General features: G+C 34.9%; 2 protein-coding genes and 1 long non-coding RNA gene across 6 annotated transcripts in view; 2 read left to right on the forward strand and 1 right to left on the reverse strand.

Moving 5' to 3' along the window:
- The window catches only part of LOC135681725 (follicle-stimulating hormone receptor), a 33260-nt gene extending 28302 nt beyond the window's left edge, over nucleotides 1-4958 (forward strand). For all 3 annotated transcript variants that reach the window (XM_065196317.2, XM_065196316.2, XM_065196319.2), the window contains exons 10-11: nucleotides 80-514; nucleotides 852-4958. In XM_065196317.2, coding sequence (XP_065052389.2) covers nucleotides 80-514; nucleotides 852-2373 — 1957 coding nt within the window. In that variant the 3' untranslated portion in view covers nucleotides 2374-4958. The remainder of the gene's footprint in view (nucleotides 1-79; nucleotides 515-851) is intronic.
- Nucleotides 1-27992, reverse strand: part of LOC135681729 (uncharacterized) — a 71629-nt gene that overhangs the window by 39721 nt on the left and 3916 nt on the right. The window contains exon 2 of the long non-coding RNA XR_016144475.1: nucleotides 26453-26546. This is a non-coding gene — a long non-coding RNA (uncharacterized LOC135681729). The remainder of the gene's footprint in view (nucleotides 1-26452; nucleotides 26547-27992) is intronic.
- On the forward strand, nucleotides 7298-26457 carry LOC135681724 (ubiquitin conjugation factor E4 A). Of its 2 annotated transcripts, none has more exons than XM_089111856.1 (28): nucleotides 7298-7420; nucleotides 8234-8551; nucleotides 9465-9763; nucleotides 10117-10187; nucleotides 10700-10779; nucleotides 11436-11500; nucleotides 13027-13155; nucleotides 13721-13861; nucleotides 14295-14396; nucleotides 14712-14804; nucleotides 15249-15501; nucleotides 15801-15881; nucleotides 16427-16479; nucleotides 16879-16986; nucleotides 17381-17527; nucleotides 18431-18501; nucleotides 18727-18804; nucleotides 19416-19521; nucleotides 19915-20038; nucleotides 20953-21038; nucleotides 21180-21281; nucleotides 22649-22729; nucleotides 22951-23054; nucleotides 23471-23564; nucleotides 24019-24182; nucleotides 24547-24652; nucleotides 25042-25154; nucleotides 25755-26457. In XM_089111856.1, the coding sequence occupies exons 2-28, from the start codon at nucleotides 8263-8265 to the stop codon at nucleotides 25900-25902; spliced, it is 3288 nt and encodes a 1095-aa protein (XP_088967982.1). In that variant the 5' UTR covers nucleotides 7298-7420; nucleotides 8234-8262; the 3' UTR covers nucleotides 25903-26457. The 2 variants fall into 2 exon arrangements, with proteins under 2 accessions (XP_088967982.1, XP_088967983.1); XM_089111857.1 differs by having other exon boundaries at nucleotides 7319-7420; nucleotides 8257-8551.

The raw sequence follows: 27992 nt of genomic DNA on the forward strand, positions 1-27992 counted from the left end.
AGTTCAAGTTAACATTTTTATCTTTTCTGGTAAGCTGACTCTTTTATTTTATTCTTTTCACGAAATAATTTTTTTTCAGAGGATTGAACAACACAAAAATTTCCGAAGTCCCTAGCATTGGTCTAAGTAATCTCGCTGAACTGCACCTAAATGGTGTAACGTCGATAAACAGTGTCTCAGATGAAGTCATTAACCTACCGAAACTTACAAAAGTTTACGTGGATGAGCAGAGGCGGTTTCTTTGCTGTGCGTTCCTGCATAGACGCGGTGAGACGCTGCGGTCTACAAAAATACGAACTAACCGCACTAGAAATTGTGCAACGAATGCACCGATTACAACAGCAGCAACGTCAACAAAAAGAACGGATGGAGGCAGATCGACGACGCTACGACCTACAGGTTCTACAACTACGGACCATTTTGGTGGTGGTTTTGGTAGACGAAAAAGAGCACTGCTATGGTTTGGTGATTGGGTGCCATCGAACAAAACTGGCACGGATCCTCTCAAAACAAGGTTACAGTTACAACTTTTCACGACATTCAGCTTTTCACGAGTTGATTAAAAACTGTAGATTTTCAGTCATTTTATTATTAAACAACTGAAAGAAAAACTGGAATATAATTGACATCTTACATTCAAGAATAATTATAACCAAGTGCTGTTTGTCCATTTTGCTTCAACGAGGCATTGAAATGCTAGGAATATTCAAATATAAAGATTTCAGGGCGAATTGCTGGTGTAATGAAAAGTTATTAAAGTATTCCTTCCTTACTTCCTTAAACAATTCATCTTTTACCGAATTTATTTTTGTTTGACTCAAAGTTGACCCAAATCTTTTTTCTGATTCTAGCCATCCTTTCTTTACGGACATGAATATAGGAACCCATACCGTGGAGGAACGTACAGCTTTTTTTGAGTGTTTTAACCAAACGAATTCGACGTACACAGAAAGCCAACGCCTCGAGCAGGTAACATGCTATCCTGAGCCTGATGCATTGCGTCCCTGTGTTGACATAATGGGCAACAGCTTTCTAACTGCGCTTTCATTTATCGTGTCATTCATTGCTGTCATTAGCAACAGTGCCGTTTTCAGCATTCTCATCATGAGTAGGAGGCAGTTCACCGTCACTAAGTACTTGATCATCAACCTTGCTTTCGCAGACTTATGCTTAAGTTTGTACTTATTCATTCTCACATGTGCATCTATTGATACCACGGGCAAGTACTACAACTCCGTGTTCAGTTGGCAGTATGAAGGGGGCTGTGACATCGTCGGCTTTTTGGCTGTGTTTTCGAGTGAGCTTTCAATGCTGATATTGACAGTAATAACCATAGAGAGATATCTAGCGATTGTTTACGCAGTCTATTTGCAGAAAAGGCTTAGTTTTCGTCAAGCTACAATCCTGACCTCTGCCAGTTGGTTCATTGCTGTGCTGATTGCCTTGCTGCCTTTAGCCGGCATTAACAGTTACAGGGAAGTTGCCATATGCTTGCCGTTCAACATTGCCAACACATCAGATATTGCCTATCTTGCATTCGTGTTTGGTTTCAACACACTGCTATTCATAGTGATTGTAGGCTGCTATCTAAAGATCTACTGGGAGGTCGCGGGCCCGCGCTCAAGCGGACGCCCGCCAAATCAAGGCAACGATTCTTCAGTCGCAAAACGTATTGCCTTGCTCGTGTTCACGGACTTTGCTTGCTGGCTTCCGATCGCAATCGTTGGCATGATAGCAGCGGCAGGCCAAAGCGCCAGTATAAACATGACAGTAGAGAAAAGCAAGTATCTTCTTGTTATATTTTTCCCTATCAATAGTTTATGCAATCCATTCTTATACGCTCTTTCGACGCGAACGTTCCGACGGGAATTTCTTAATGTTCTCGTACAGTGCGGATTTTGCCAAGATCGTTTGCACAAGTACCATACAAACACATTCACTGGGCATAGCATTAAAGGTAAATTGGATCTGAAAGGTCGCCGTGCCACCGAAACCATCAATCTATCGACTCTTACATCAGTAAATGGAAGCTCCACCGTAAAGGTAGGAACGCCGGTGTTAAACAGTACCATGAAAGATGCACCAGCTTCAAATTGTGAATCACAAAGGGAAAAGACATATTCTCCGTCACAAGATCTGCTGATTGTGCCAACGACCGCTAGTTCAACCCCGGACAACAATAATGGTTCAACCGAAAGCCAATCATATACTGGTACAGACAGCAATAACAAGAATGCCCAAAAGTCAGATTCAGTCTTTACAGAAAATCTTCTTGAAAAACCAGATAATCATCGAAGAACTGAATCTACAATACAACTGGCGAATACAGCAGAAGAATTTGATTCCGCCATCGAAACTGACATTGCTTTTTAGCTTTGGAAGAAAGATGTGCCAGTCGTGTACCACTTACTTTCGTGCTCCAGCTCAGAATGTCTGGCTCTGGATTTAACTATCAGCCATTGCGAATTAATCAGAATCGCGAACTTCTGACATAAGTGGAATATGGAGATTTAATGATCAGACAATCGTCTATTTATTATAATAGCATATATTGATCGGAAATTGTTGATAGCTGTAATATGTCACAAGCTTGGAATAAGTCACAACCTGTTCTAATCATATCAAAATACCTGATTGATAACTTCTTTCGTCAGACTTTAGAGATAAATTACGAAACAGTGAACCTAACAGAGAGTTACTTTTCATAAAACCAACATTGATATTTTAGTGACAATTTGACCCATTAGTTGATCTTTGGAATTGCTTTTCGCCAAGAGAGTGCACCGCCGCTCCAACAAATACAGAAATATATTTTCATTCCTTCAACGTTGCTACAAGGATTTGTTTACACATACCTAAAGACAAGGGGAAGCGGATGCAAATTTGCCTTTTAAAGTACAAAGAAAACAGGCACATTTGGTAAATATTTGATGCCCTGTTAAGTCACCCCACCCCCCCCCCCTCCCTCTGGTATTTTCTTGTCTCTTCTTGTATCAGTGGAAATCGCTGTGTTAAACTGCTAGTTACATTCCATATGACTATTTATTTTGTTTCGTATTAGTAGAGCATACGAATTCTATGTTCTAGCTACCAAACTATAAATTATCAAGGGTATTCTATATAGTTCAAGCCATGTTGAGGATTCTTTCAACCCTGTCTCCAAAGGGACTGTTGATTCAAGGTTCCTGGGTCCCCTCATTTTGAGGCATTGATACATATACTTGAGTACTGCCTGATGTTCGAATAAAACGTTATATTTTTATATCACTTTAGTTAAAAAACAATAATGATGTTGTTAAGTAAGTGATTTGAAGTATATATATATCAATAACAATTGATAATATTGATAGATATCAATGGCTTCAAATAGCGATTTCCTTTAATTAGCCCAAGAAATAAAATAATTGTATATATGCTTTATCCTATGTCGTCTCGAAGAGCACACAGAACTTGGTTGTATTATTGATGTAAGGGTTTTGGAGCAACATTTGATTTGACCGGCAATACAATGTAGATACATAGTTGAAATGAATATTGAGTAATGCAGCTCTTTATGGATTATTCAATCTCTGAGAGAGAAATTAACGCAATAGACATCACTTGTCACGCTTAGTTAACAAACCATGCTTAGTTAAAGTATCAGGTTGATAAGATTTTTCGCTAGCTTAACTCTCATCATCCACCACTAATCACAATATTCATAAATGTAGGTAGAGAAAATTCATGTGTAATTAGAAAAATTACCCTCATTGATCTAATTATTTGTATATAACCAACAGAACTATGATTTTAAAAAATTGAATTGTACATAAAATCAAACAGTATGAAATTATGTTATTGCGAAATTACAAAAGTCTGTTTTTTTGCACCTGCTTTTTCAAGAAGGTTGAATTAAGATCCGCAAAGTGGCTCTAGCTAGTCTGGAGCAAAGGAGGCCTAATCCTGACAATTTTAAGGATGTATTGCAGGTAACGATATTTTTTTTGTATTTAAATGACAATGAAAGAAAAAGCAAATAATATACTTGTATTTATTCCAAGTAAAGTTTCGCAAAATGCAATTACTTTTGAAACGGAAGTTTTTCTTGCCTAAGCTCCTAAAACACGTTCACAGAAAGTTCTCCAAGAAATTGATAATACGGATTGTTACTACACAGTTTTTCGCAGTTCCTTGACAAGCACAAACATTTCAAACCTGCCAATAACAGTGAGAGCACATAAGAGTGACAAAGTTGTAACATCATAAGAATATATTTTTAAGAATATTTTCGATCACATAAGCAAAAAGGAGAAGATTTGATGACTGTAAATTTGCAAAATCGGTTTCATGAATTTTCTGAGATGTGGTCAGTAGAAGAACAAGAGTTTTCTAGGTGAACTTCTGTTGTTTTGACGAGGTTCATAGGTTTGAGAACCAGGGCCAAATTTCTGTGATTTGATGGGGATAAGCCTTTCAGGTTATGGGAACCAAAAAAATCAAAAACAGTTTGCTAAGATGTCATCACGCTGCCGTTTAATTAAGAAACTTCTTGTCTTGAAAGAGCTTTTCGCCTTGGCCTTGGCCCCCTCTAATTCTATAATCCAGAAGACTGATGCAATGATTTTTAATGACGCCGTAACTGAGTTTCCAAGTCTATATTTTGAGTTTATATTATAAAGTAAATTGATGAAAAAGGAATTTTTATTAACCATATGCTAATGGAAAATCCACTCTTTAACGGTCTACCTTCAAAAAGGCATAATGAGTTCAAGGGTTTGTCAATTAAAAACCTTTTTATAAGCGAATTTGGCCCAAAGGCTGCTGATATCTAAAAACAAATTAAAAATGAGAATATGGTTAGGGATATTGCATTCACTCTGCTTGTTTCTACTATAGTCATTTGACTTAGTTTCTTATACATACGATAGAAAGGAGACTCAATAAAGTTTTCTGTCTGCGAATTTTTTTTGAAAATAAGAATTATGCACCATTGTGACCAATTCTTAGTAATTTTTCCAGGCGTAAATACGAAGAATTTTTGGCGTACAACTGTAGCGTACAGAGTTGATCGATTCTACTATGGTTAAAAACCATTTGCCAAGGCTAGCCATATTCTGGTTCGAGCCAATTCCTCTAAGGCTGATAAAAGGAATGATTTACTTTTTAAACTTTTGGGAGATTGGCAAACAAACTGCTGTAATTATAGGTTAAAGAAAATGTTCTGTCAGTGTAAAATAGTCTCATTTATGAGCTGTAAAGTCTTTTTAAAGAACTTATTTTGAAAGGCCTTGTCATTTTTCTCAAAATTCTACGGTTATTAGGATCTTTAAGAATTTATTCTGCATATTTCATACATTTTCATATTTCCTTCAGCAAAAGAAGGTATAAGTTAAAATACAAGCTATAGTACAATTCTATATCCATATATATATACAGGATAAAAAGTAGTTTCTGTTAGGGCCTATTTGCGTTTTAAATTTCCCTTGAACTGCGAGAAGGTTGGTAGTTTCCTGATAGCAAGAGGGATGCTGTTCCATGCTGAATTTTGAAAGACTTTTTCACATGTTCAAGGCTATATCTTCGAATTGGGATGTTGTAGTTTTTCTTATTGTAGTTTGAATGCAAGGATTACTGGGAGAATATATCCCAGAGAATCTCAGGGCACATCCTATTCATAATCTTATAGGCCATGGCTGATCGATCTAATTTAATTATTTGTTCAACATCGAGCCAGTTTTGTGACCAATTGTTTTTGAGCTTAGCACTGAATTATAAAAATCGATTTTGAATGATAAATACTTGAATCTTAACTAACATTTAGAGAAAAATGACAATAAACGAGAGTTCAAGACAGTAGTTATAGCTGTAATTGTGGAAAATTTTCACGAAAAATAAAGTCAAGCCCTGGAGGTATTTGTTTTCCAGGCTTTTAGTCAATATTTTGATATATTTAGGTCACACAATGGTAGAAGAAAAGAACATCGTGATACAGAATTATCAGAGGTTGCGAATATGATCTTTCTTTTATAGGAAAAATTTCATAAGAATATTCAGGCTCAGAATCAATTTTTAAGAATGTTAAAAAAATATTCCTCAGCCACAGCTCGCATATTTGTGTCTCATTTTTCACTAGTTGCCTGTTTTGGGATGTTCATAACAGCGAATCGCCGAACTGACATTTCTCGTTTCTCAAAAGTGTGGTTTAAATTAAAGACCATAACACAGGGCATTTTCTGACATACTCAGAGGTGGGGGAATTGCCCCACCAGGCCCTACGACTTCCCACACCACTGACAAGCAAAATTCTACTTATGCCCTAGATGTCAAGCAACTTTGGGGTCCTTTCAAAAGAATAAACATAATGCAGATGTGCCGGCAAAGAACATAATTTTGTGACTTCTATCATCGTGATGTTTTGGTGAAATGACTCCACTACTGCAACAGCAAGCAGTCGAACAAGCTATGCCTTAAGTAGGGAGGACATTCAGATTCTTTACTGGAAACTGTTTAATCAAGGACGTAAGAAGTATTGGAAAGTCTTCGGTTTAAAGAGGCACCCTAACAAAGATTCTATAAGGATTAAAAAACCCTGTTTTAATTTTCCACCGCCCCAACCTTTTGGTGACCCTAGTTGTGAGTTAATAGTTTTGGTTTGTGGTTACTAAAAGCAGGTCGCATAAAAATATTTTAGACCATGGTCCCAAAAGGTCAACCCACTCTCTTTGCTCCTTAAATTTCCATGGAAAGGTTCAAAATTATGTTTAAAAACAATATGTAAGAACGCTTTAAAGAGAATTCATGTCAAATCTTTAAGCCCAGATCCTCAATCTTAAAGAAATTCAGAAAGGATACAGCGTGACCATAAATTGCAAGAAACGCAAAAATTTCGATTCCATATCCAAAACTAAACTTCTTTTAGTTTATGTCCTTGGTAATAACACCACATCTTAACCAAATTGTTATTTTTAAGATGTGTGAAAGATATATGTGTGAAACAACCCAGCTCAACCTTGCAACAAGCCAGGATTTTAACTTAGGGAAGGCAATGACAATCTTAAATCTTAATCATCCGTCCGTAAATCCCATACAATTTCTTGGGGTCCCTTGAGGTCAGTGTGGGCCCTTAAAAAATGCCCTGCCATAACAGGTATGAAAAAGATCAGAACAATTTGAGATAAAATTCAGGCCAAAATAAGTTTCTTAAGAAATCTAGGCTGGACAAATTTGATAGTATGCTTATAAAAGAGTATATCGATCAACAGGCTAGTAGGGAGGCCGGGAGTCGGTCCTCTGCGGTGACTAATTTCGTGGTCTTTTTACATGAAGATTTTAGAAATAGCTGATGTCATGAATGAAAGTGAACGTAGTAGGGCCTCAGATGAAAGCCAAATTCTCAGAAAGAACTATGGAATGGCCGATATCTAAATAAACGGTTCCAAAGGTACCAACGCTTTATGTTTTTCGCATTTGATTAAATTTTGGAATAACGTTTCACTAATCAAACATTCAGAATTCTCAAGAGCTCTATTATTCTCACAATTGAGAGAAATTTATATCGACCCGCTCGGGAGAACTCAGATCTTTCCTTTGGTTGGCAGCTTAATTTTTTACGTTTTTCTTATAATGTGTGTATTAAGACTTAGAAGGCCCTTGTATTATTTTTGATTGGTATTTTTAATTCTGGATGTCAAAATACGGTGGTTTATATAAAAGAAAATTGTTTGTCACCCTCGGAAATCATGTGTTATTTTGAAGATTCAAAGTTAAAATGACGTCATTCACGACATATTGCTTATTTAAGACCCTTTTTGGTTAGACTACCAGTAAGTTAATAAATATATCAACAAAGATTAGACAACCCCTCCTTTATCAACATAAAACAACTTTTGAAAGAAATAACAAAATGCTTAAAAGTTTGGTTCTTCTACTGCATATATTAGTTCTATAATAACAACACTTGATAATAGCACCATATCTTACAATGCAAATTCTGAACAATTTTCAACAGTGAATTGTCATTTAAATATGGATATGTTGATTTCTGACAATGCAAATTTGAAAAATCATGTTTAAAAAGCAGAAGCTACTTCGGGTAGTTTTAAAAAATATAAGCTCCTCCAAGGAGTTGATAGAACTTGGTTTAATAGTCCCTGACTACAGCATGCTTTGGATATATAACATTTAATCTGCTGACCCCTTTAATTATCTTATAAGCAGATTATAATGTATAACATTTGTTAATTTTCTCTCCTAGTTAATTTTCAATACACATTTAAGACCAACATGGAAAGAGACACAGATTCAAATCAAGAAGCAAGAGACCTCTCTAAGAATCCATTCGCAGCTTTATTTCCAAGCTTGCGACATGCAGAAGATTATATAAGATCAACCAAAGAAACCAATCATGTTATGAAAGATCAAAATCAGATAGAAACAGATGCAGGGCAGGTTAATTTTGCTCAAAAAGAATTAAGAAATGATGAACAGGATATGGAGAAAACTGAGTATGAAGACAAGTCACAAATGATAAATGATTTCCTTCAAAGGGGATTCCTCTTTACTGTAAACTCAGGTAATATTTGTAAACTATCAACCACCTTATTCTGTGATAATTGTTGTGTTGAGCACTGTTCAGAGTTTCTCAGATTTTCTTGATATGCTTTAAAACAGCAATTCATCAAACATTTCCATGGTTCATACATTTTAGTAAATTGAGCTTGACAGCCCTACTGAACAATTTATCAAATGATTTTCTTCTCATTGCTTGTTCCCTATACTCCCCCAATAATTATATTTTGTTAGTTTGTTTGATAAAAGGAAAAATGAAAGTGGATGGATCTGAATACGTCAAATTGTTTTCTTCAATTTGAGGTTCTTGCAATGAGGCACATGAAAATATTTTGATAAAATGTTAGACCATCTGTTTCATTTAAAGCAATAAAATTCATATGTTTATTGAAATAGCTACATCTTATAATGGAGGGGCTTGTGATCAAAGAGATTTGTTCAAAGCATGACATGAATATAACTACCAATTTGGTAGTTATATTCATGTATTACTTTGAACAGTATGATTCTCAGTGTTGCTACCAGAGTTATGTGTACAGGCAATACCAGGAATGAATTTGCATGTGTGGTGCTTTTTCTATTTATATGCATAATGAAGTATTTATAAACATTTATTTGAAGTACAAAATTTAGCCAACTCACAGTATATATTTTAAATTCTAAACAATAGTAACCCAAAAAGAATAAGAAGCAAATTTGAATTATCAAACTTTGGTGCTTGAGATCTTTTTTCTAGCATCATTTTTTTATCTCATTGTTTTGTATTTTTTTTCTTTCAACCCTAAGTGCTGGAGACTCCAGCTCAATAAAGGAGGCTTTCAAATTATGGGTATGTAAATAAATGATAAATGAATGATTTAGCTTCAGTTGTTGTAACTTCATGTAGAGATTCTGACAAAGAAATTCTTTGCTTCTAGGAAAAAAGAAATCAAGCTATAGCACTCTTAGTGGACTTCCTCCTGACTGTGTTTTCTTGAAAGGATTGCATAAAGAAATGAAAGAAAGAAAGGAAGATCTTTTGCTTAGCTCTGAAAATCTAAACCAGGCTTTAATGGAGAGACTATCATTAGCTCAATTTTCCATAGTTTCTTTTACTGCTAGTAAAATTCAGATGACATCAACATCTCCAGCAGATGACAAATTGTTTATACGATATCTTGCACGCACATATCAAAGGCTCAATGATGAGTTTGCATTGCTCAAACGAAAACTGAAGGTTAGTATGATATGTAAAAGTAAATATTAATTGAAATAATTGATCAAATTGATAATCAAACTCATTTTGTATATGATCATAAATATTTGTTATTTTATACTATATATATATTAGCAATTTTAATTCCAGTCCCTTTATGATTATTGATTATTTCTCTTCCCAAAATGCCATAGATTGGTATCTGGAATTGATTATGACTTATAGTCTATTTCTATGATCTTTTCTTTCTTTATTTTGTCATGTTCATCTTTTTCTCATGCCTTTTTCTATAGTTACTAGGTCTATTTTTATATTGCATCATGGCTTTTGCTAAATCCTATCCACAAATCCTATTTCAATTTTTTATATTTTAGGACCTATTCCTTGTTGAAGATCTTGAGTCATTAAAATCGGAGAGTGAATCTCTAATATTTTCATTTGCAGGGTTGGTATGATTTTTTGTATCTTTACAAAACATGTAGATTTAACTAGATCTATTTATTTTTTCTCAGTAATATTTTGGGAGTAATGAAAACTTAATTTGATATTTTTTTCATAAATCTGCCCATTTGTATTACATTTTGGCTGTTGCTAGATAGTTCAATGCCAGTTTTGAGTTTCTTATTTTCATTTAAGGTATTCACTTATTTCTTGATAGGTACTTGTAATTCATCCATTAGCAATTGTTTCTGCAAGGCATTTTTCTATTAAAATTAAAATTTTTCTAATCATAGAACATCTTTCCTATTTGTAATTGATCCCTACATAGAGTTTAGATTTTTTCATATGATAGCTAATTATGTGAAAGCTTTGTATTTCATAATTGAATTTTTCTGCTTTGAATATGGTTAGCACAGTATCAGCTCTAAATCAAATGTTAAACAGGATAATTGCAAATTTGTGATTCCCCTTCCCAATTTTGATTAAAAATCTTGACTGAAAAGTATTCTTACACAGGTCTTTGCTACAGTCACCAGATGTCTTCCCCACACAGGAACCACATAAGCAGTTTCTTGACTTGCTTCTCAAGCCTTGTGGTTTGAAATCTTTACTTTTTTTGTTTAAAATGCTATTTTGTGTGCCTAGAAAACTTGATTGCTAAACAGCAATGGTGAAAGAATTTTGGAAATAATGCTACAAGCTCTTTGTTGAAATAATGTTAATGGTTTTTCTTTCTCTGTGTGTCATTGATAGCATCAGGCAGGTGTCCAAGTCAAATGCTGTTTTAAAGAACCATCATTCAGTAACTGCATTTTAAATATCTTCTTTCCCATTGAAGACTGATTTTTTAAGTCAACGACTATCTAGTTAAATTTAGGTCAAATAATTTAAAACCTCTACTCTAGGAAATAACTTTTTCATTGAAAGATTTTCAAGAATAATTCTTACAATAAAAATAATTGCTTAATGGCAGTGGCAGATATTCATTTTTAAGTGGGGGTAAGCAATGCCCACAAAAGCAAGCAAGTTTGCAGACAAATGACATAATTTTACCAACAAAACCGACAATTTAGCAAAACCTGGGAGCGCTTGCCCCCCCTCCCCACACCCCAGCAATTTCCGCCACTGCTTAATGGTATCACTTTTCTGTTTAATTTTATGCTTTTTTATGCCTTTCTTTACATTTACCTCATAAATTTTGTTTTCTTAAGCTAATTAACAAGACCCTAATTTCTTAAATTTTTGCTGACAGATTGCAAGTACCTGAAGGAATTTTTAGATGGTGTAATTGAGCAGCATAACAATGATGATGATCTTGTGAGTAGTCACTGCTATTAGTTTCACTTTAGAATGGCAATTGTGCTTGTTGATGAATTACACTCCACTCACGAAAGTATCCGGACAGTTTCGAATTTAGTTACGAATCTGTTGCTAGAGCAATTTGTTTACAAATTCAAAGTCAGTTTTCATGAAAACGTTTTTATCAATTTCCTCGAATTTTTTGTTGAAATTTGTTTAGCCTTTAATCTATTTATTCGTCGAAAAAAATAATCTTATCGCTACGTAAGCAAACTCTGTGAGGGTTTTTCCTGAAGATGGTAGCGACCGAAACAAAAGAATTGACTTCTGAGCAGTGTCTAAAAATAATGTTTTAGCACAATGATGGGCAATAGCTATCATTAAATTGCTAGTATCATTAGATGCACGAAGACTGCCGCTTTCGAGATGTGCAAAAAATTTGCAAAACAAGAAGTCTAAAAAAATTTTCATGGTCAAAAAGAGCAAGAGTTCTCGCGACACCAGTGCCTGAGCGTTCCACCCTAACCAAATTTGCATCAAAACTGGTTTGCATCATTACGCGAAATTGCATAAAATGTTCACAAATAATTATTAAAAGCTGTCGATAAATATTGCAAGGAACATGATAAAGAATCGTGAATGTACCCTCGTACCGACCGATTTCAGAAAGACTTGCAACAGTAAAGAAATAATATGGCTTTAGGTATGGCCCTGCACTGAATGATATGTCTGCTTTGCAAGCAAGTTTCTGATCTGGTAAAATGTTACCAAATGTCATCCATGTTTTATAATCGATCGGTGGCATCTCCATGCAAATTTTTCCCAACTGAGAGTAGAAAATACTTGTGTCTCAAGGACCAGTTTGTAAAAAATTACAATGTTTTATTGGCCCATTTTAACTGAGTCCAAGTCACCTGACTTTGCTGTTCTCCGCTTATTTGACATCAGTTGATTTGCGTAATGCTTGTAGCGCAAAGGTTTCTCATTTTAACAATAAATGATAACAGATAAAAAGCGCAGAAGTTTTGCAGCATTTTAATGTCTTGATTAATCTTGGAAGAGTTTCTCAAAAAATTATTATCACTGAGTTAAAAAGTCGTTTTTGCCAGCCTGAATTTGTTTTTGTTTGAAAACGCAATCCATCTTCGAACTGTCCGGGTACTTTCGTGAGGGGAGTGTATGTTATACTTTCTTATTATTTTTAAGACTTATTTATTGACAAGCCTTATTTGGATTTACGAAAGGATGCCTTTCTAGTACCACCAGCTAGTACCACCAGTCTCAGGTTCAAAAAATAGAATCGATAGCTTGTATTATGAAACTAAAAATTAATAAAAAGCCACCTTTTTTACATGAATTAAACCCTTGACAGGCAATTTTCTAACATTTAATTTTAGATCCTAGTGCAGTTATCCAAACGCAAATTTTTCTAACTAAAAGATAAAAGTACAATTATTGCTTGAATGTTGCAATTTTCAGGATCAAGTGTATCTAAGCGATTTTTTCCACCTAATCTTAGTTTTAAAACAATGTTTAATTTTCAGAATGAAATGTTCTCGCCAATGATGCACCACTTGATGGACAGAAACAAGTCACTTTCGCTGATGAATCCTGAAATATTTACTGTCTTAGATCTTATGCTATATTTTTCGAAGAAGCCTAAATTAGGAAAGGTAACCTACATTTTTAGATGTGTTTTGAAGATTTGAGGTGTTTTATCTCAGTTTAAAGTATTGAATAACGAATTAGTTTGTTGTTTATGAATGATGATTTGTTTTTTCTCTGTGCTACGAGTTTAGTTCAATATCTGACATTTTTGCCACGAAATTGTGTCCAATATAAAATGCCTAATGGTGGCAGAGGCTTTTCTGTTGTTGTTGTATCATTTTCTGTCATTTTTTGTCATTTTTGCATTCTTCCACACGTGTCATGACTGCATTCTTTGGTAATGCGTCCTAAATTTGTAACCGTTTTCTAATTTGTTCTTGCTAAGGGTCTCGGGCTATTGAAAATCCAAAATGGTTCCTAGCCAAAATTTTTCATAAAGAATGGCAGAAGTAGATTTTGTCTGCTTTTTCGCACTAATGTCCTCTCTATTCAAGCTCACATTATCTCTTTCAGCCATGCATTGGACTTTTGTCTCGACACATTTTCTCAACGAAACAATTCTTTCATTTTTTCAACAATTTCATATTTGAGAACAAAGTTTTAAAATTCAGTCTTTTAAAATTTCTTTAGATACTGGTATATTGCGAAAGCTGGTTTCCGCCTAGCCGTGCGGCCATGTCGTCGACTGCTGGATTGGATTACGAGCGGATGACCCTCATGGGACCAATTCTAGGAACGACAACTATATCATATAATCCAGCTCAACCATCAGTAAATATGCTGTTATCTATCCAATGTTATTTCATGTAGTTCTATACGAATTTGCTTTTCATGCAGCAAAGTCTTTTTGACATGCAGGGGCGCACAAAATAAACAAAGGGCCTCTGGTAATTGCTAACGCTGTCCATCAGAGAAACGCCATTATCAGAGTTCCTAGCTCTCTAAGTGCGCTGAATTTTGAACGAAGGAGCTTTTACGAGAATTAAAAATTTAGGCAGTCGATTACTAGTCGTCTGCTTTGGAAAAATCTTGATTACTTCAATGTGACCAGTATGTTAAAAGTAGCTGCTCTTACATTGGAAGCATGTTGTGAGCTGACCAAACCAGCCAACACAAAGTTGGAAACTTGCATTGAAACGACGCTTGCGTGAAGAATTTATTTTATGAAATTATTATACTGATGAAGATCTCTCGTTTAATTCAGGAATATTATCTCGACCCAACAAGACAAGATCAAGTTGAAATGGAAGTGATAACAAATAACTGTAGAAGACAATTTGGCATGATTAGTTCCAAAACACATCAAGTAAGTAATTTCTATAATTATGGCTATTTTAACATTTCTGTAGAAAATCTTGGCTTATATTTTTTGTATAACATCAATAGATCTTAAAGAAACTTACTTTGGATACTGGTTTGTGTGATGCCAGAAAGATTCAAAAGGAAGATTAAAGGAAAGTTTTTTTATTGAAATGTCCAGTCTCGTAGTTGTTATTGTGCCCGTAAGACTGGTTCAGTTAGATTTGTGTGACATAGCATTGAAATGTCTTAAACAAACTTTCATATAGAAAACGTTTTTAGGAAAATTATTTCTTACCAGTTTTCTACAATTTTTTGACAGTTGTTTCGAAACCTGCTAGAAAACAAAGAGCTTCAACATCAAATTTTGTACTGGATTGGATCGTGTTTGCACCATAACAAGAAGCGTGCACAGGTATTGTTTTCATCAACTAAATCTTTAAAAAGAAATTATAGGATTTATTTTGAAGATCTTCGAAATATTTGTCTCAGGCATCTTTCTTTTTCCTGAAAACTTTCCTGGCATGTAAATATTTGCGTTATCATAAAAATCATAGTTACAAAGCAAAGGAACTTGCAAACAAGAGTGGCACTAGGACAATTTCTTGATGGGGTTTCTGGTGCCAGGTTGATATTTTTTATAAATGCCATCAACCAATTTGCCCTATAAGCAGTAAACAATGCCGAACCAACTTAGTAAAAAACCAATTGATTATACCCTAAAAAAGCATTCCTCTCTTACGTAGCACTATCCTTGCTTGCAAAGTCTGTAGACCTTTCCTCCACTTTTACTTTTTAATGTTTAGTTCGTATTTTGCCTCAATAAATCTCTAGAACAATTATCAATTTCTCTCCACAGCTTTCAATCCACACCGATTTTGGTAGCTCTTTGACACAAGCCAGGGATGGTTTCTTTTTAAATTTAAGCTTCATCATGTTGAAGCTCAGCGAACCATTTCTAGACCTGTCCGAGCGTCCAAGAAAGCTGCTTAAGGTGAATTCGTGTTATTGTGGCGTCAGATCAAAACTCCAAGACATTGAGAAACCTGATACCCTCGTTCACCTTGTGCAAAACCTCGAAGAGTCCAGGGTTGCCCAAAGAACTGAAGAAAGTAAGTCGCAAGCTTTGTCCGTTCTTTTCAGAATCTTGTGAAAAGTTTTCTGCAAGAAAACTATGCGATCTATCCACTCTTCAATCTTGATTCAATTTTCACTTTGAACAACATCCACTTGCTGTAGATTTACCTCAATGTTGATGTTGACATGCACTTTTATTGCAGTGCAAGTAGGCCTTTTGTCTTATTGGTTGCGCTTTGTATTTTGCAAGCATTACTTACCCCAATATATAATATAGGTTACGTATGTTTTATTGATATACCTATTTTATTAGTTATGTGACTCCTGTTTTTAGTGGATGTGATCGATGTAGACTCAAGAGGATTCAAGTTCGTAACAGAATGCTTCTTCATTACACACATGTGCCTAAAATTAGGTAAGTATCCAATTACTAAATAATCTTTATAAACTAAGGACAATTTTCATGATCAGATTGGATTATTGATTGCAAGCAAAGAGTTTTATGCTCTTGATCTAAGGATTTTAATGTGGAACACGGTGTTTTGACCTTTGTGTGACCTATGTTATTTTCAATGTTTACGCGCATAGGGATATTGGAAACTTCAGCCTCGTCCTAAAGGGTGCCGAGTAACTATGAAAGAAGGTAGTTGTTTGGAAGGCATAAGAACGTTTATAACAAGAAAATACACACAGTAAAATAGCATTATTTCATCATCAGTGTAACCTTTTTGTAACTACGAGCTGACTTAGTCTTTAATGAAGCTTCAGTTTTCTTAGTACAAGCTCTTGCAAATGGTTACTAAAAATTCATTCATAACAGCGTTAGCTAAATCTTCTGATGCTTATTAAGAAATGCAATACGTTGTGCTCTTGGGTGTAAATTTCGTATGAAAAAATAAACCATCTATACAAAAGGCAGTTATTAAAATATGTTCAGTTCTTTGATAACTTTTTTTATAGGGTATCTCAAAGCTGCACGAACATACGAGAACTTGATGAAAAGACTGCAAAAGGTATACTTTTTGTTAATAAGCCTTTAAGAGTTTTTGTGTCAGTGAATAACTATGATATGAATAGTATTCAAGTATTTAACTTTTACCCTAATCAAAGGTACTGTTTTACTGGTCTGTCAGGAAGTGCTCGATGCAGTATAGGCAGAGCTGTACACACTTGTGGTGTATAAAACAGGATGGTTCTAAACTGCTTCTCCGAGTTCCACTCTTGATATAATCATCAGACTGTTGCCTGATGATCGCTTTACATCAAAAGCATAATCTTTACTCTGATGCATCATTAGCATTGACAAGGTGATATCTAATCATTTCAATGATTTTCGTATATCAATTGGTGTTTGATCTGATATAAATAAACCTCTGAATATGTATTCTTCTAAATGATTTGTTTGTTTTTAGATGAGTGAGTTGTATCAGGATGCAAGAGGCAGCAGTATTGTGACTCCGGAACTTGATAGGATTAAGGAAGAATTTGAATCTGACATAAGGAGGCAGCTGTCTCTGAAGGTATTTAATTTTGTGCTGGTTTTGCTTAAGTATTTAATTCTGGTTGATCTAGATTTCTTCATTCGCCTTAGACTCCTTTAGATATTGCAAATGTATGGAAGTTCTGCCGAAGTAAAGGCTCCATTATTTTAGGCATTATTTAAAGAAGTAAAGGCATTATTTAAAACTTTTACTGACACTGTTTGATTCAGTATAAAATATAACTTATTTTTCATTATATTCTAAAAACTCATATCGAATGTTTCACCTTCTTTTGTATTTAGGAACTCTTTCTTTTGTTTAGAAAAAAGAATGACTTAGATGAACTTGGCATTCACTTACCAGTGAGCATGGTTTTATAAATGCTTTGTTTTATTAAGCTTATTCAAAATTTTGAGCAACTTTTTTTATTTAGGCCCATTTACTAAATCCCGAACTTCTAGAGATGGTGATTCGCTTCTGCGCAGGGACATCATATTGGCTTGTGCAGCAACTGATAGCTGGAAAAAGCTTTAATGATAGTCAACATCGCGATTTGAATGTGCAGGAATTGAAAGATGAGGTTTGTCATTGTTCAGTTTCAACAATATTCCTTTTATTTGCTAACAGAAATTTTGTTATCTCTCTATCCATCTTCCACTGGGTCATCCTCGTAAATTTCTCAATTATCTATTGGATATTTCACAATGTATTCACTGCGTTGTCAGCGGGACAGAGTTTTTTCTTGGAATAGAGAAGGATACATTTATTGATATCAACGACTTCCTATCATACATGTAGTTGCAGTAGTTTAGTATCTAATTCCCATATTTCTAGCCAAATTGGTTAATGTCACCATGCAACTTGCATATCCACTAACTGCATACATTATAGACAGTTGCATCAAGACCAGTATTGCGTTATATATTCTCAACACACCAACTTTTTTCACTTGCATTTGCTTTTCTCGCCCCATCTACCCGCATCCATTAAAGGCAGTCTGTCCTCTCAATGATTGGCTTATTTGAACAATTGGTCTTCCTGCCTTAACGGATTACGCTGCTCGCTTTGGCTGGCCTAGCTGCGGTAGTGGACGGCATTTGAAATTGCGATCAAAAGGCTATCGGAAATTGCAAGGAGGTATAGTTGCTGGAATTGAATGATGATCATGGAAGCATTTCTTTTCCCTGTTGACACTTCTGTCGCACAAACCAAACAGGGAACAAAATTTATGTAGCCACAGCTTCACTTCAACGGGAGCACAGCCATTTGATTCAAAAGCTCTGGAATCAAAGTTGTCTCTGATTGGTTTAAATCGTTTAATTATCGATCAAGCTCAATGGTACGTGAATTTCACTCCCGTGAAAATATAGTTGAGCACAATAGGGGACAGACTGCCTTTAACTTGGGCATAGACCCTGAAGATGCCCTATTGTTTTCAGTTGTTTTATTTACCTTATAAAAGCTACTACCCATTCAAACACAGGTTTCCCCTGCGATGACCATAATACCAGAGCATGTTGTTGAAAATGTTGCTGACTGCATTATATTCATATCGTGAGTAGTAATCTCATTACTTTCACGAATTTTGCTTTCAACAATGTACTGGCTCTAATAAAAATTTACTAAAAAAATTATCCTTTGATATTGAAGATTCAATTCTTATAAATTACCACACAAGTTTTGATATTACTTTGATTCAATTTCTTATTTCTATTTGTGTTTAATTATATCAAATAATTTCCACTACCTATTAAGTAATCATTTACTTTGGTATTTCAGACATTTCAGTGGAGACATTCTTGAGAAATCAGAACCCATTTTAGGTGAAATAATGGTTTTCTTATCCTTATTTCTTGGGTGAGTTTCAAGTTCATTTTCATTTTAAGATAGCACGAAAAAGCTGAAACATAGCAAATTAAAGTACTTATCGTCCGACAGTTCTCAGAGCATGAGCGTCAGATAATGTCCCAAGGTAAGTAAAAAAATTATGTCTAGATGCGAAATGATAGAAGATTGGGAGGAAGGATGTCGCATTTGTTTGGTTCTTTGTTAGGAAGGATGTCGCATTTGATTGGTTCCTTGTTAGGAAGGATGTCGCATTTGATTGGCTCCTTATAAGGAAGGATGTCGCATTTGATTGGTTCCTTGTTAGGAAGGATGTCGCATTTGATTGGCTCCTTGTAAGGAAGGATGTCGCATTTGATTGGTTCCTTGTTAGGAAGGATGTCGCATTTGATTGGCTCCTTGTTAGGAAGGATGTCGCATTTGATTGGTTCCTTGTTTTTTAGATACAAAAAACACTCCAATATGTTATGTTTTTGCTTTTCCATGTGATCTCCAAATTTTACAGTACTAAAGGCCATTTTGGTCAATTTTCTTGATTAAATTAGTTATATTTTATTGCATGATATTGAGATGTAGCTTCCAGCTAGAACATTTTGATTGATCCATGTATTTTATTTTTTCAGCTCTTCAAAACGAGTCAACAATCCTCATCTGAGAGCCAAACTGGCAGAGGCACTTGCTGCGCTGTTACCAAGGAAACGGTCTGATGACATAGGCTATTCTTCTGCAGTAAGTGCAGAGATTATTCTGTAGCTTTTAAATACAGATCACAATTTCTTGATAGCTCACTTTTTTTGGTCTTTGTTAAAAAATATGCTTGGAAAGTTTTATTAGAAATGAACGTATCTGTGTTATTATCGATTCATCAGCTGTTGCCTAAGTTTCCTCTTAGTAGCGTTCTATTCTATAGACATCAAGCACTTTATGACAGACCGATTTATTTGTATGAGCTCATGCTTGATTAGTTGTCGTTGTATTGTTGATATTGAAAATGTCTCCGACGATTTCCTATAAATCATTAAAGTCTCTATCGGTTATACGTCACTATTAGCGGTCTATTTAAGCTGACTAAGTTTTCTATGATACCCATCTGATTCATTTAGCGACCGATTTTTCCAACAGATACTTGGAGGGAGGGTTTTCGAAACATGCCAGTTGATGCCACATATACTCCCGGAAGCTCTTCTTAAGCTGTTTGTTGACATTGAGTTTACTGGCCATTCATTGGAGTTCGAACAAAAATTTGGTATGTTTCTTTTTTGTCGCATCTGGTCATATGTACGTTTTTACTTTCATTCAGTTACTCAGAATTACTTCAAAAAATAAAGTGACGAATTCAACAGAGTTTGTTCAATGTTTTTTGTTTAATTGTCAAAAAATCCTGTTTCAAAAAGTTTCAACAAACATAGTTTGTTATTTAACACGATAGATTGTTTCATAAAAAGGAAAGTGAAGCCACATTATTCATTTATAACTAGATTTCGAGGCAGCTCTAATTAAACTTCCTTGTAACACAAATGATAACGTCACCTGCTATTAGTGCTAGAAATCTGGTATTAGTTTTTTGTAATATTTACTTTCTGTCCGTAACTGTTTTCCAAAATTGCAACATTGATGCTATGGTTCCCTCGAATTTCAATGGGTGTAATGTATAGTTATTTTAGATTATCTATCAGGCATTCTTAACATATTATAATTGTTTGGTTGCTGTTATTATATGTATAAAATTTTTCACAGCAAACTAATTCTAGTTATGCAACAGCATAATCGATAATGGAACTATGTTCACTTAAGACTGTATCCGTTTCATTTTCCCGAGGTTTAGTCATATCAATTCACTAACAACTTTTAATCCTACAGTTCTATGCATATGACTATGTACATGTTCAAATATAATTTTGCCACACTTTATCATGGCATATTTTATAAATTCGAGATTCTGTCAACATCATTTCATACTAAATTTTTTCAGCTAAACTTTAAATGATCTCAAAGGCATTGGCTATATCTGCTCAAGGGAAATAGTACTATGGCTATATTCCCAGATATCTTTTGATGGTTTTTCAATGTTTAGATTATCGTGATAAAACCAAAGCAAACGGAAGTAAGACTACTCCAAACAAATGACTTTTAAGCCACTTTATGATTATTCTTAACCAGGATATCGTCATCACATGTACGCTGTCCTCGAATACATCTGGAAACTTCCCAGCTATAACAAAGTGTTTCTGGATCTATTCGAAGAGGTATTTTATTCATTTTCGCTCTATCCTATAATTAAATTTGCATTGATGATACCCATTTTGACCCTGACAATATTAGTTGATGGCAAATTATCTTTTGATTTTGTTGTCCTAATTTCATCTTTGCTGTCTTATTTTTTACAGGGTCGTATATATTACTCAGAAAAGTCTGAATTTTCAACATTCCCAAGATTTATCAACCTGCTCATGAATGACAGTACGTTTCTTTTGGACGAAGCTCTCCAGGTATGTTGATAATTTCCATTCTCAAGCAGTGCTGTAGCCAAGAGGGATAGGGGCAAGGAAGCATTGTAGATTGTTACCTAGATGGTCAGCTAAAACTTCTACGTATTTTTTCGAATTGGGGTTTGAAATTTCATCAGCACTGTGAAGTAGTAATTGTATTGTCAGTTGTTAGCAAATACTGTTTTTAGTCGTTTAATATGAGTTTTTTTAAAAAAAAGTTGCCCCCAGGGTTAGTTTCTGGACGCCTATCTTACCTTCCCTTTGCCCCCTCCCCTTGACTGGATAAAAGGAAGAAACATTAATAAAATCTCTTTCCTTCCTTACTAAAAGCCAGCACTCACTAAAAAATATGTTCTCAATAGAGCATGTGCGAAAGGGGAAGGACATTTATCTTATTAAAAAGAGAGCTTTGCTAGCTCTTAGGCTCGAGTTTTGCTAACTCGAAAGGTTACAAATTTAGGTCTTTAACGATAACCGGAAAAAATTCCTTAATTCTATATTTTGGAACCCACCCTTAGCCAAAAGGGAGATTCAAAAACATTTGCTATAAGTAGGACCCTAAAATTTTTTCCAATCTACTTGTCCCCAGGCCCCCTTTTTCCTTTTCCTCCATTTTGTGCACTAACAATTGAGCCCTGGCTATCCACTGCTCTACTGAATCTTTCTTCTAATGCCTCCTATGTTGTGTTTAGGTTTACAGCTGGTATAATTTGAAAATAAACAGCCGTGGTCAACTAGTTTGAGCATGCTATGTTAAGTTAAACGAAACTGCTTCATTAGGATCCCTGTATTTCATCTTTATGCAAAGAATACTTTTAACGCATGTATTAAGATATCACACACCTTATGGTTTTTTAAAGCCTCGTACGTAGAATAGTTTTCGTTTGAAAATCACATTGTCATCTACAGTGACGTCTCCCTTTACCTGAAACTCAGCCATTTATATGCTTTCAGCTTATCCTTATATAAAACCAGGAATATCACAGATTTGCCTTATTTCAGGATATTGCTCCTTACAATATAAATCAGGAAAAGGGGCGTCCAGGTCATAGTTAAAGGCAAAGTGGGTGAGCCACCCTGTATTTTGCCTGCAAGTTTTAAATTCACCGACGAAGCACCCTTTGATGGCAAAAGTCTCGACTTCTAAGGTAGATCTTGATAGTTAAATTATCCAACTACTGAAAATCAACCGAAGTCATCAACACGTTACTGGCTACAAATTTGAAATATCGCTGTTGTTCTGATATCAACCTGATTCTTGTCATAAAGCCTTTTCTTCAAACGGGTTTAAAACTCACTATCGATGATACTGATGTATGTGTGATATGTATTCTGCTTTTGACTATTGTTGTTATTGTTTTGTAAAGCACCTATCCAAGATTCGAGAGCTTGAAAAAGAAAAACAAGATGAAAATTGGACAAAGTTACCGCGACAAGTTCGTGACGAGGTACGCTAAATTTGAAGATATTTTGGCCTAGAACCGATTATAACAAATTTTCTTGTTGAATTTAAAGCACTACTATTAAAAACATAACATGCATCAAACTATCCAGTATGTTGAATAATTTGTGCGTAGGATTAGGCTTAGCTTCAGTTGCTGTTCTTTTGAATATAGGGATATCTCATTTGAGACGTGCTTATAGTTATTGGATATTTTTATCTACACAGAAAGAGAGGACCCTGTTTCAGTTAGGTGAGATGTCACGAGGCTATAACATAATGGCGAATGAAACTGTGCATGTATTGTCGTATATCACCAAAGACGTTACAAGGTAATTTCACGTTTTCAGTTTTTTGTAGGAATGATAACTCTTAGGTTGTTAGAACTTATTTTTTAACTAAATACTGGCTATTTTTTATACTGGCAATGTTTATCGTATGACCCGTGTATACATCGTCAAGAATCGAAAGGCTTGATTCTTATAAAGAAATACTTTGGCATTAGATCTGTCTTTTCGAAACTTTGTCTTAATTGAAATAGAAAAATGTTTTATTTAATTCTTGATCCACTTGTAGAGGTTATTAAAAAAATACTAACAAGGTTAGACAAATTTTGCTATGCATGGTTCTGTTATAGCAGTGCATTTTCTTGAAAGAACTTTTAATGCTTAAAATTCTCAATTGAAAGCAAAACTTTGATCAAATTTGAGCTTCCGTTGTTCTTTATACATATATTTGCAAATTTTAGGCCATTTGCAAGCCCTTGCATGGTAGAGCAAACCGCATCGTTTCTTAATTACTTTCTGATGCATCTTGTCGGGCCAAAGAGAAGAGATTTGAAGGTGAGCTAAACTTGTTTTAAACTTTGACTTGAGATAGAAGTAGGGGTTTTTCCAGGGTTCTCGTTGTGGCACTGAAACTATTTTCTGGTGCATTTATTCACAATTTTTAATTTTCTTCAATCTTTCAAATGTATTTGTTTTCAATTGCCTTTTATTTTACTCTGTTTGTCTTTTTTTTCATTATTTTGTTCTTTTTCGTGTTTCTCCAAGAGAAATGTTTTTTTAAACCATTTTATTGTTATTCTTATTTTTCCATCTGTGAAGATTACTTGTGACACATTTGAAACGTATAATTTTTGCATCAGTCTTGTCTAATTTACGCTCTGGTTGTTGATTTTCGTGTCTCATCTTGTTACCAAAACAGATTTTCTTGTAAGACTGGTAAGACTTACATTTGTTATGCTACCTAAATAAGCTTTTCCTAATTATTTATCTGGTTTTGTGCTCATTACAGGTAAAGGATTTCGACAAATTTCATTTCAAACCGAGTGAGCTTGTCAAAAACATCGCTCAAATCTTAATCAGTTTAGGTTTAGAAAAAGATTTTTGCTTGGCTGTGGTTTCTGATGGAAGGTCGTACACAAAGAACCTATATGCCCAAGCTGCCAAGGTTTTAGAGTGAGTACCTTGGTTTCTTCGTAATTCTTTGGATTCTTATCCCGCTTCTCTGTTATCGTAGGAGCTGTTGCTTGTTCAAAAGGAATTGAAATCCGTTAAAAAACGCGAATAGAATGTCTTGAGTTATCACCAACTTTTATAACCTTTAATAATGTTATTTCCAAATAAATTTTTATTGTTATATTCAATTTTTTTATGATAGATTTGTGTTTTTTAGACTCTTGCAATTTTGAATTTGTCTACTACATAGACAAATTTTACAAAATGACAAAATTGCAAGTCATTATTTCGCGTTTTGTTTCAAAACATCTCCAAAAAAACATGAAAACTGCTGCATGAAAAGTACTACCTCTGCATATTTCAGACAACTCAGAGTTCCTCACGATTTTCTTGAAAAGTTTCAATCCCTCGCTGCAAAGCTGGAAGAATGCGCTGACATAGCTAAAGAAGAAGAAGAAAATACCCCAGAGGTAGATCTCGTTTCACGTTTATCTCTGACCTCTTTTTCGATGTTCCGTTTTACACATGACAGTGAAGGAGCGGGCATAACCCTAACTTAATGCAGATTTTCAGGATTGCTTAGAAGGCTTTTTCAGCGCCTACAGAAGCTCCCTTACGACCGACAGTGATCAGTCATCGCATGATTGAGTGATAGGTTGCATGAATACTTTCTGGTCAACATGCAATTTTCAATGCCCCGATGAATTTATCCAACATTTGGTTGCGCTGAAAACATTTTTGCTTAGCATGAACAATTTTCCCTTCTTCTTTATCTTAAAACTTTTTTCATTAATTCATTTTGAATAATTCATATCTTAAAACTCAGTAATTCATTTTTTCAATCATTTCTTTTCTTTAGCCTCCAGAAGAATTTGTGGATCCTATCCTTGGCACTTTGATGTTAGAGCCGGTGCTATTACCAAGCTCTAAAAAGATTCTAGATAAATCCACTATAGCAAGGCATTTGCTAAGGTATTTTTTAGGATGACGTCAAAAAATATATTGTTTGTTAATTTTGAATTTTTACTTTTGGTATATGAAGCAGCACTAATATAGAATATATCTAAGTGTCCAATTTCAATTGATTCTTTTAATCTAAATGGCCTGAGATATGCCCTTGAAGGCCTGAATTTTTCTTTAGATAAAACTAAAACGATCACGGAGTGATTCGATTGGATATTTGAATGTTCATTTGGCGATATCTCTGTTGGCGATATTTTTCTATGACGTCACTACTCTATATGAATGATTGAATGGTCGCTTCTCGTGTGATTGATCAATGTTACCTTGATTTTTTATATGGTTGATTGACAGAATTTTGGTTGATTTTACTTTGGTTGATATAGGTGTCAAATTTCAGATAACCTGTACAAGCAAACAATCGAAGATATTGTAAGATAGTGCATCTTAAACAACTCTTGTGTAACTGCGTTACAAATGCATTAGAATATGAATTATAGATATACTGGGGAGTTTTCGCATATGTCGTGTTCCTATAGTGTCAAGGCTGCAAGTGCAATTTCTTAAACATGTCGTGAAAGAAGCGTAAGCTGAATTCTTACTACCTTTCAGCGATCCTAAAGACCCGTTCAACCGGAGCCCATTAACACTGGATATGGTACAACCGGATGTAGAGTTACAAGAAAGAATATTGAAGTGGATGGACGATAACGGTGTCAAAAGACCTAGTCGCTACACATCGAAGGACTGTTCCGGATAATAGAGAACAGCGTGAAATATTTTAGGCAGTATTATAATTGGTCATATTTCTCTGCAATTTTCCTTAGGTACTCAATATTTGATAGCCTCGGATTTTCCATCGAAATTTGCTCAATATCCAGACCCTTGGGAAAATTGCCCATGTGAATGGGCTTTAATTTAGCGTCTATAAGAGGTTTAGTTATTCCACTGGAGTTCTCAATGTGCGTAGTGATGTAAACAACATGTTTTGCTGGTAATATTTTAAGGCCATGTAATTTAACTCAAGGAGGAAGGATGTCGATCTGCAAGATGTCTACCTCACACGTCACAATATTGATTACAGACCTAATTCATAGATATAGGTGTCAACTTTTTATGCACCCTCAGAATAAAGATAATAGGTTGGATTAGATCAGGTATGTCCAAATTAGGCAGCAACCACTTCTAGGCCTGGCAGCTTATAAATTACGTATTACTGAGTGAAGATCTTGTACGTTGAATTTTAATACCAGTACATGTATGAGAAGACAGATTAAGGATAATTTATCAAAATGAATCGTATCTCTTACCTTTACTGCGTCACTTTCTTTGTCCATTCTTCCCCTCATAAGCCTGAAATCCCTCCGAAAATATCACCATCCCAATCAGTTCCCACCTCTCTCTCTAGAGAAAAAATTTATTGTAAGCTTCATAAGGTCTTTCAACATTGTATCGTGATATTTCTGAATCTCTAGATGAATTAAGCAATTCTGCTGATGGTGCTGCAAGTGTTCATAGAATCATATACTTCACTCTCCCAATCTTTCCCTAACTGTTGACATTACTTCCTGTAAATGCAGAACAGATATGCTAAAATTGGATTTGCCATAGCACAATATATTATCCAATGTTTTCATGGATTTTTATGAGCAAATGAAGCTTGTTGAGTCCCTAAATACTTCTTACCAAAGCGGGGATGAGGAATATTAAATTTATCAACTAAACAAAAAGTATTACATTTGGAAACAAAAATGGAAAGATGTTTGCGCTTAAGAAAAAGTTGATCAAGTTTTAAACTGATTTAAACGACCCAATCACTTGAAAAACCAAATTTTTCACTCTTAAAACCAGGGCATGAAAGCCCATCCGACGATGTGACCGGGCGGTCGCAGAATATTTTTCATGAACAAAGTTCTGCAGGAAACTTCTTGAAATATACCGTTTTGCCAGAAGCACTCTTGTTTCATTAATTTTCATCAAAAGAAAAAACATGAAGAAAACAGCAAATGTAGGTCCCTTGTACAGGTTAAAATGGGTTTTCTACCTAAGAACCCTTGGGAATATTTTTAAAATTACGGTTTTTGGAACGTTACAATTTAAAGTTTCTTTTGTCCTCGCGTTCTCACAGGAAATTTATGCATGATGTTTGTCTGGTCGAAGGAAGGGAAAAAATTTTCATGCCCTGCTTAAAACACCCCGATAGAAAAAGAAGGCACAGTGCCAAATAGTTTCTTCTCTATACATGTTTTCAATGAGCAGAATAAATGACGATCATTTTTTACTAGCTATCCGGCAATTTCATCAACGAGTCACTCAGAACCCTTGAAAAGGAGGTGTCTCCTAAACCACCTTTGAGAAAATTCGGTCTTTTATTTGCAGTGGCAGAACGACATTTGTTAAATTTCAAAAAAAGACACTCTGATCATATGATTGCATTTACAGTGTATTTGATTGCAAACTTGGACATAATTTTTGGACTAACTTTGATTGCGGACAAGTTAATTTTAAGTTGTTTAACTGTGCTTGAATGGCAGTCCAAACAATCTCTTGTGGATGGTGAGCTATTATTCTTTGGACTTTTTTAGAACATGAAGTACCTCAAGGCAGTATGCTCGGTCCGCTATTGTTTGTTATATACAGGGGGTACTATAGAATCTTTAGAATAGGGATGTCCAGGGAACGCTTTTAGGTTAAGCAGTTTGGTAAAAATGGCTTTGTAGAGTAAGCTGCTTGTCACAATGCCTTGATATTTTCTGGTTCTCAAATTCTGCAGAATATGGGGAAAATGTAGAAAATTGAGTGCAGCCTCGCTTTAATTTTCTGTATTATTTCTATTCTTTGCTTTGCTGT

This window comes from Rhopilema esculentum, chromosome 12 (genome assembly GCF_057945365.1).
Source record: "Rhopilema esculentum isolate cy_ngs chromosome 12, ASM5794536v1, whole genome shotgun sequence".
Classification (NCBI taxonomy): Eukaryota; Metazoa; Cnidaria; class Scyphozoa; order Rhizostomeae; family Rhizostomatidae; genus Rhopilema; species Rhopilema esculentum.

Excerpts from the sequence above, each read along its gene's own strand:
- LOC135681724 (XM_089111856.1), top strand. The coding sequence starts at position 8,263 with ATGGAAAGAGACACAGATTCAAATCAAGAAGCAAGAGACCTCTCTAAG. Across the intron at positions 15,882-16,426 it reads ACACATGTGCCTAAAATTAG|GGTATCTCAAAGCTGCACGA; the intron begins GTAAGTATCCAA and ends CTTTTTTTATAG. Across the intron at positions 24,653-25,041 it reads AAGAAGAAAATACCCCAGAG|CCTCCAGAAGAATTTGTGGA; the intron begins GTAGATCTCGTT and ends TCTTTTCTTTAG.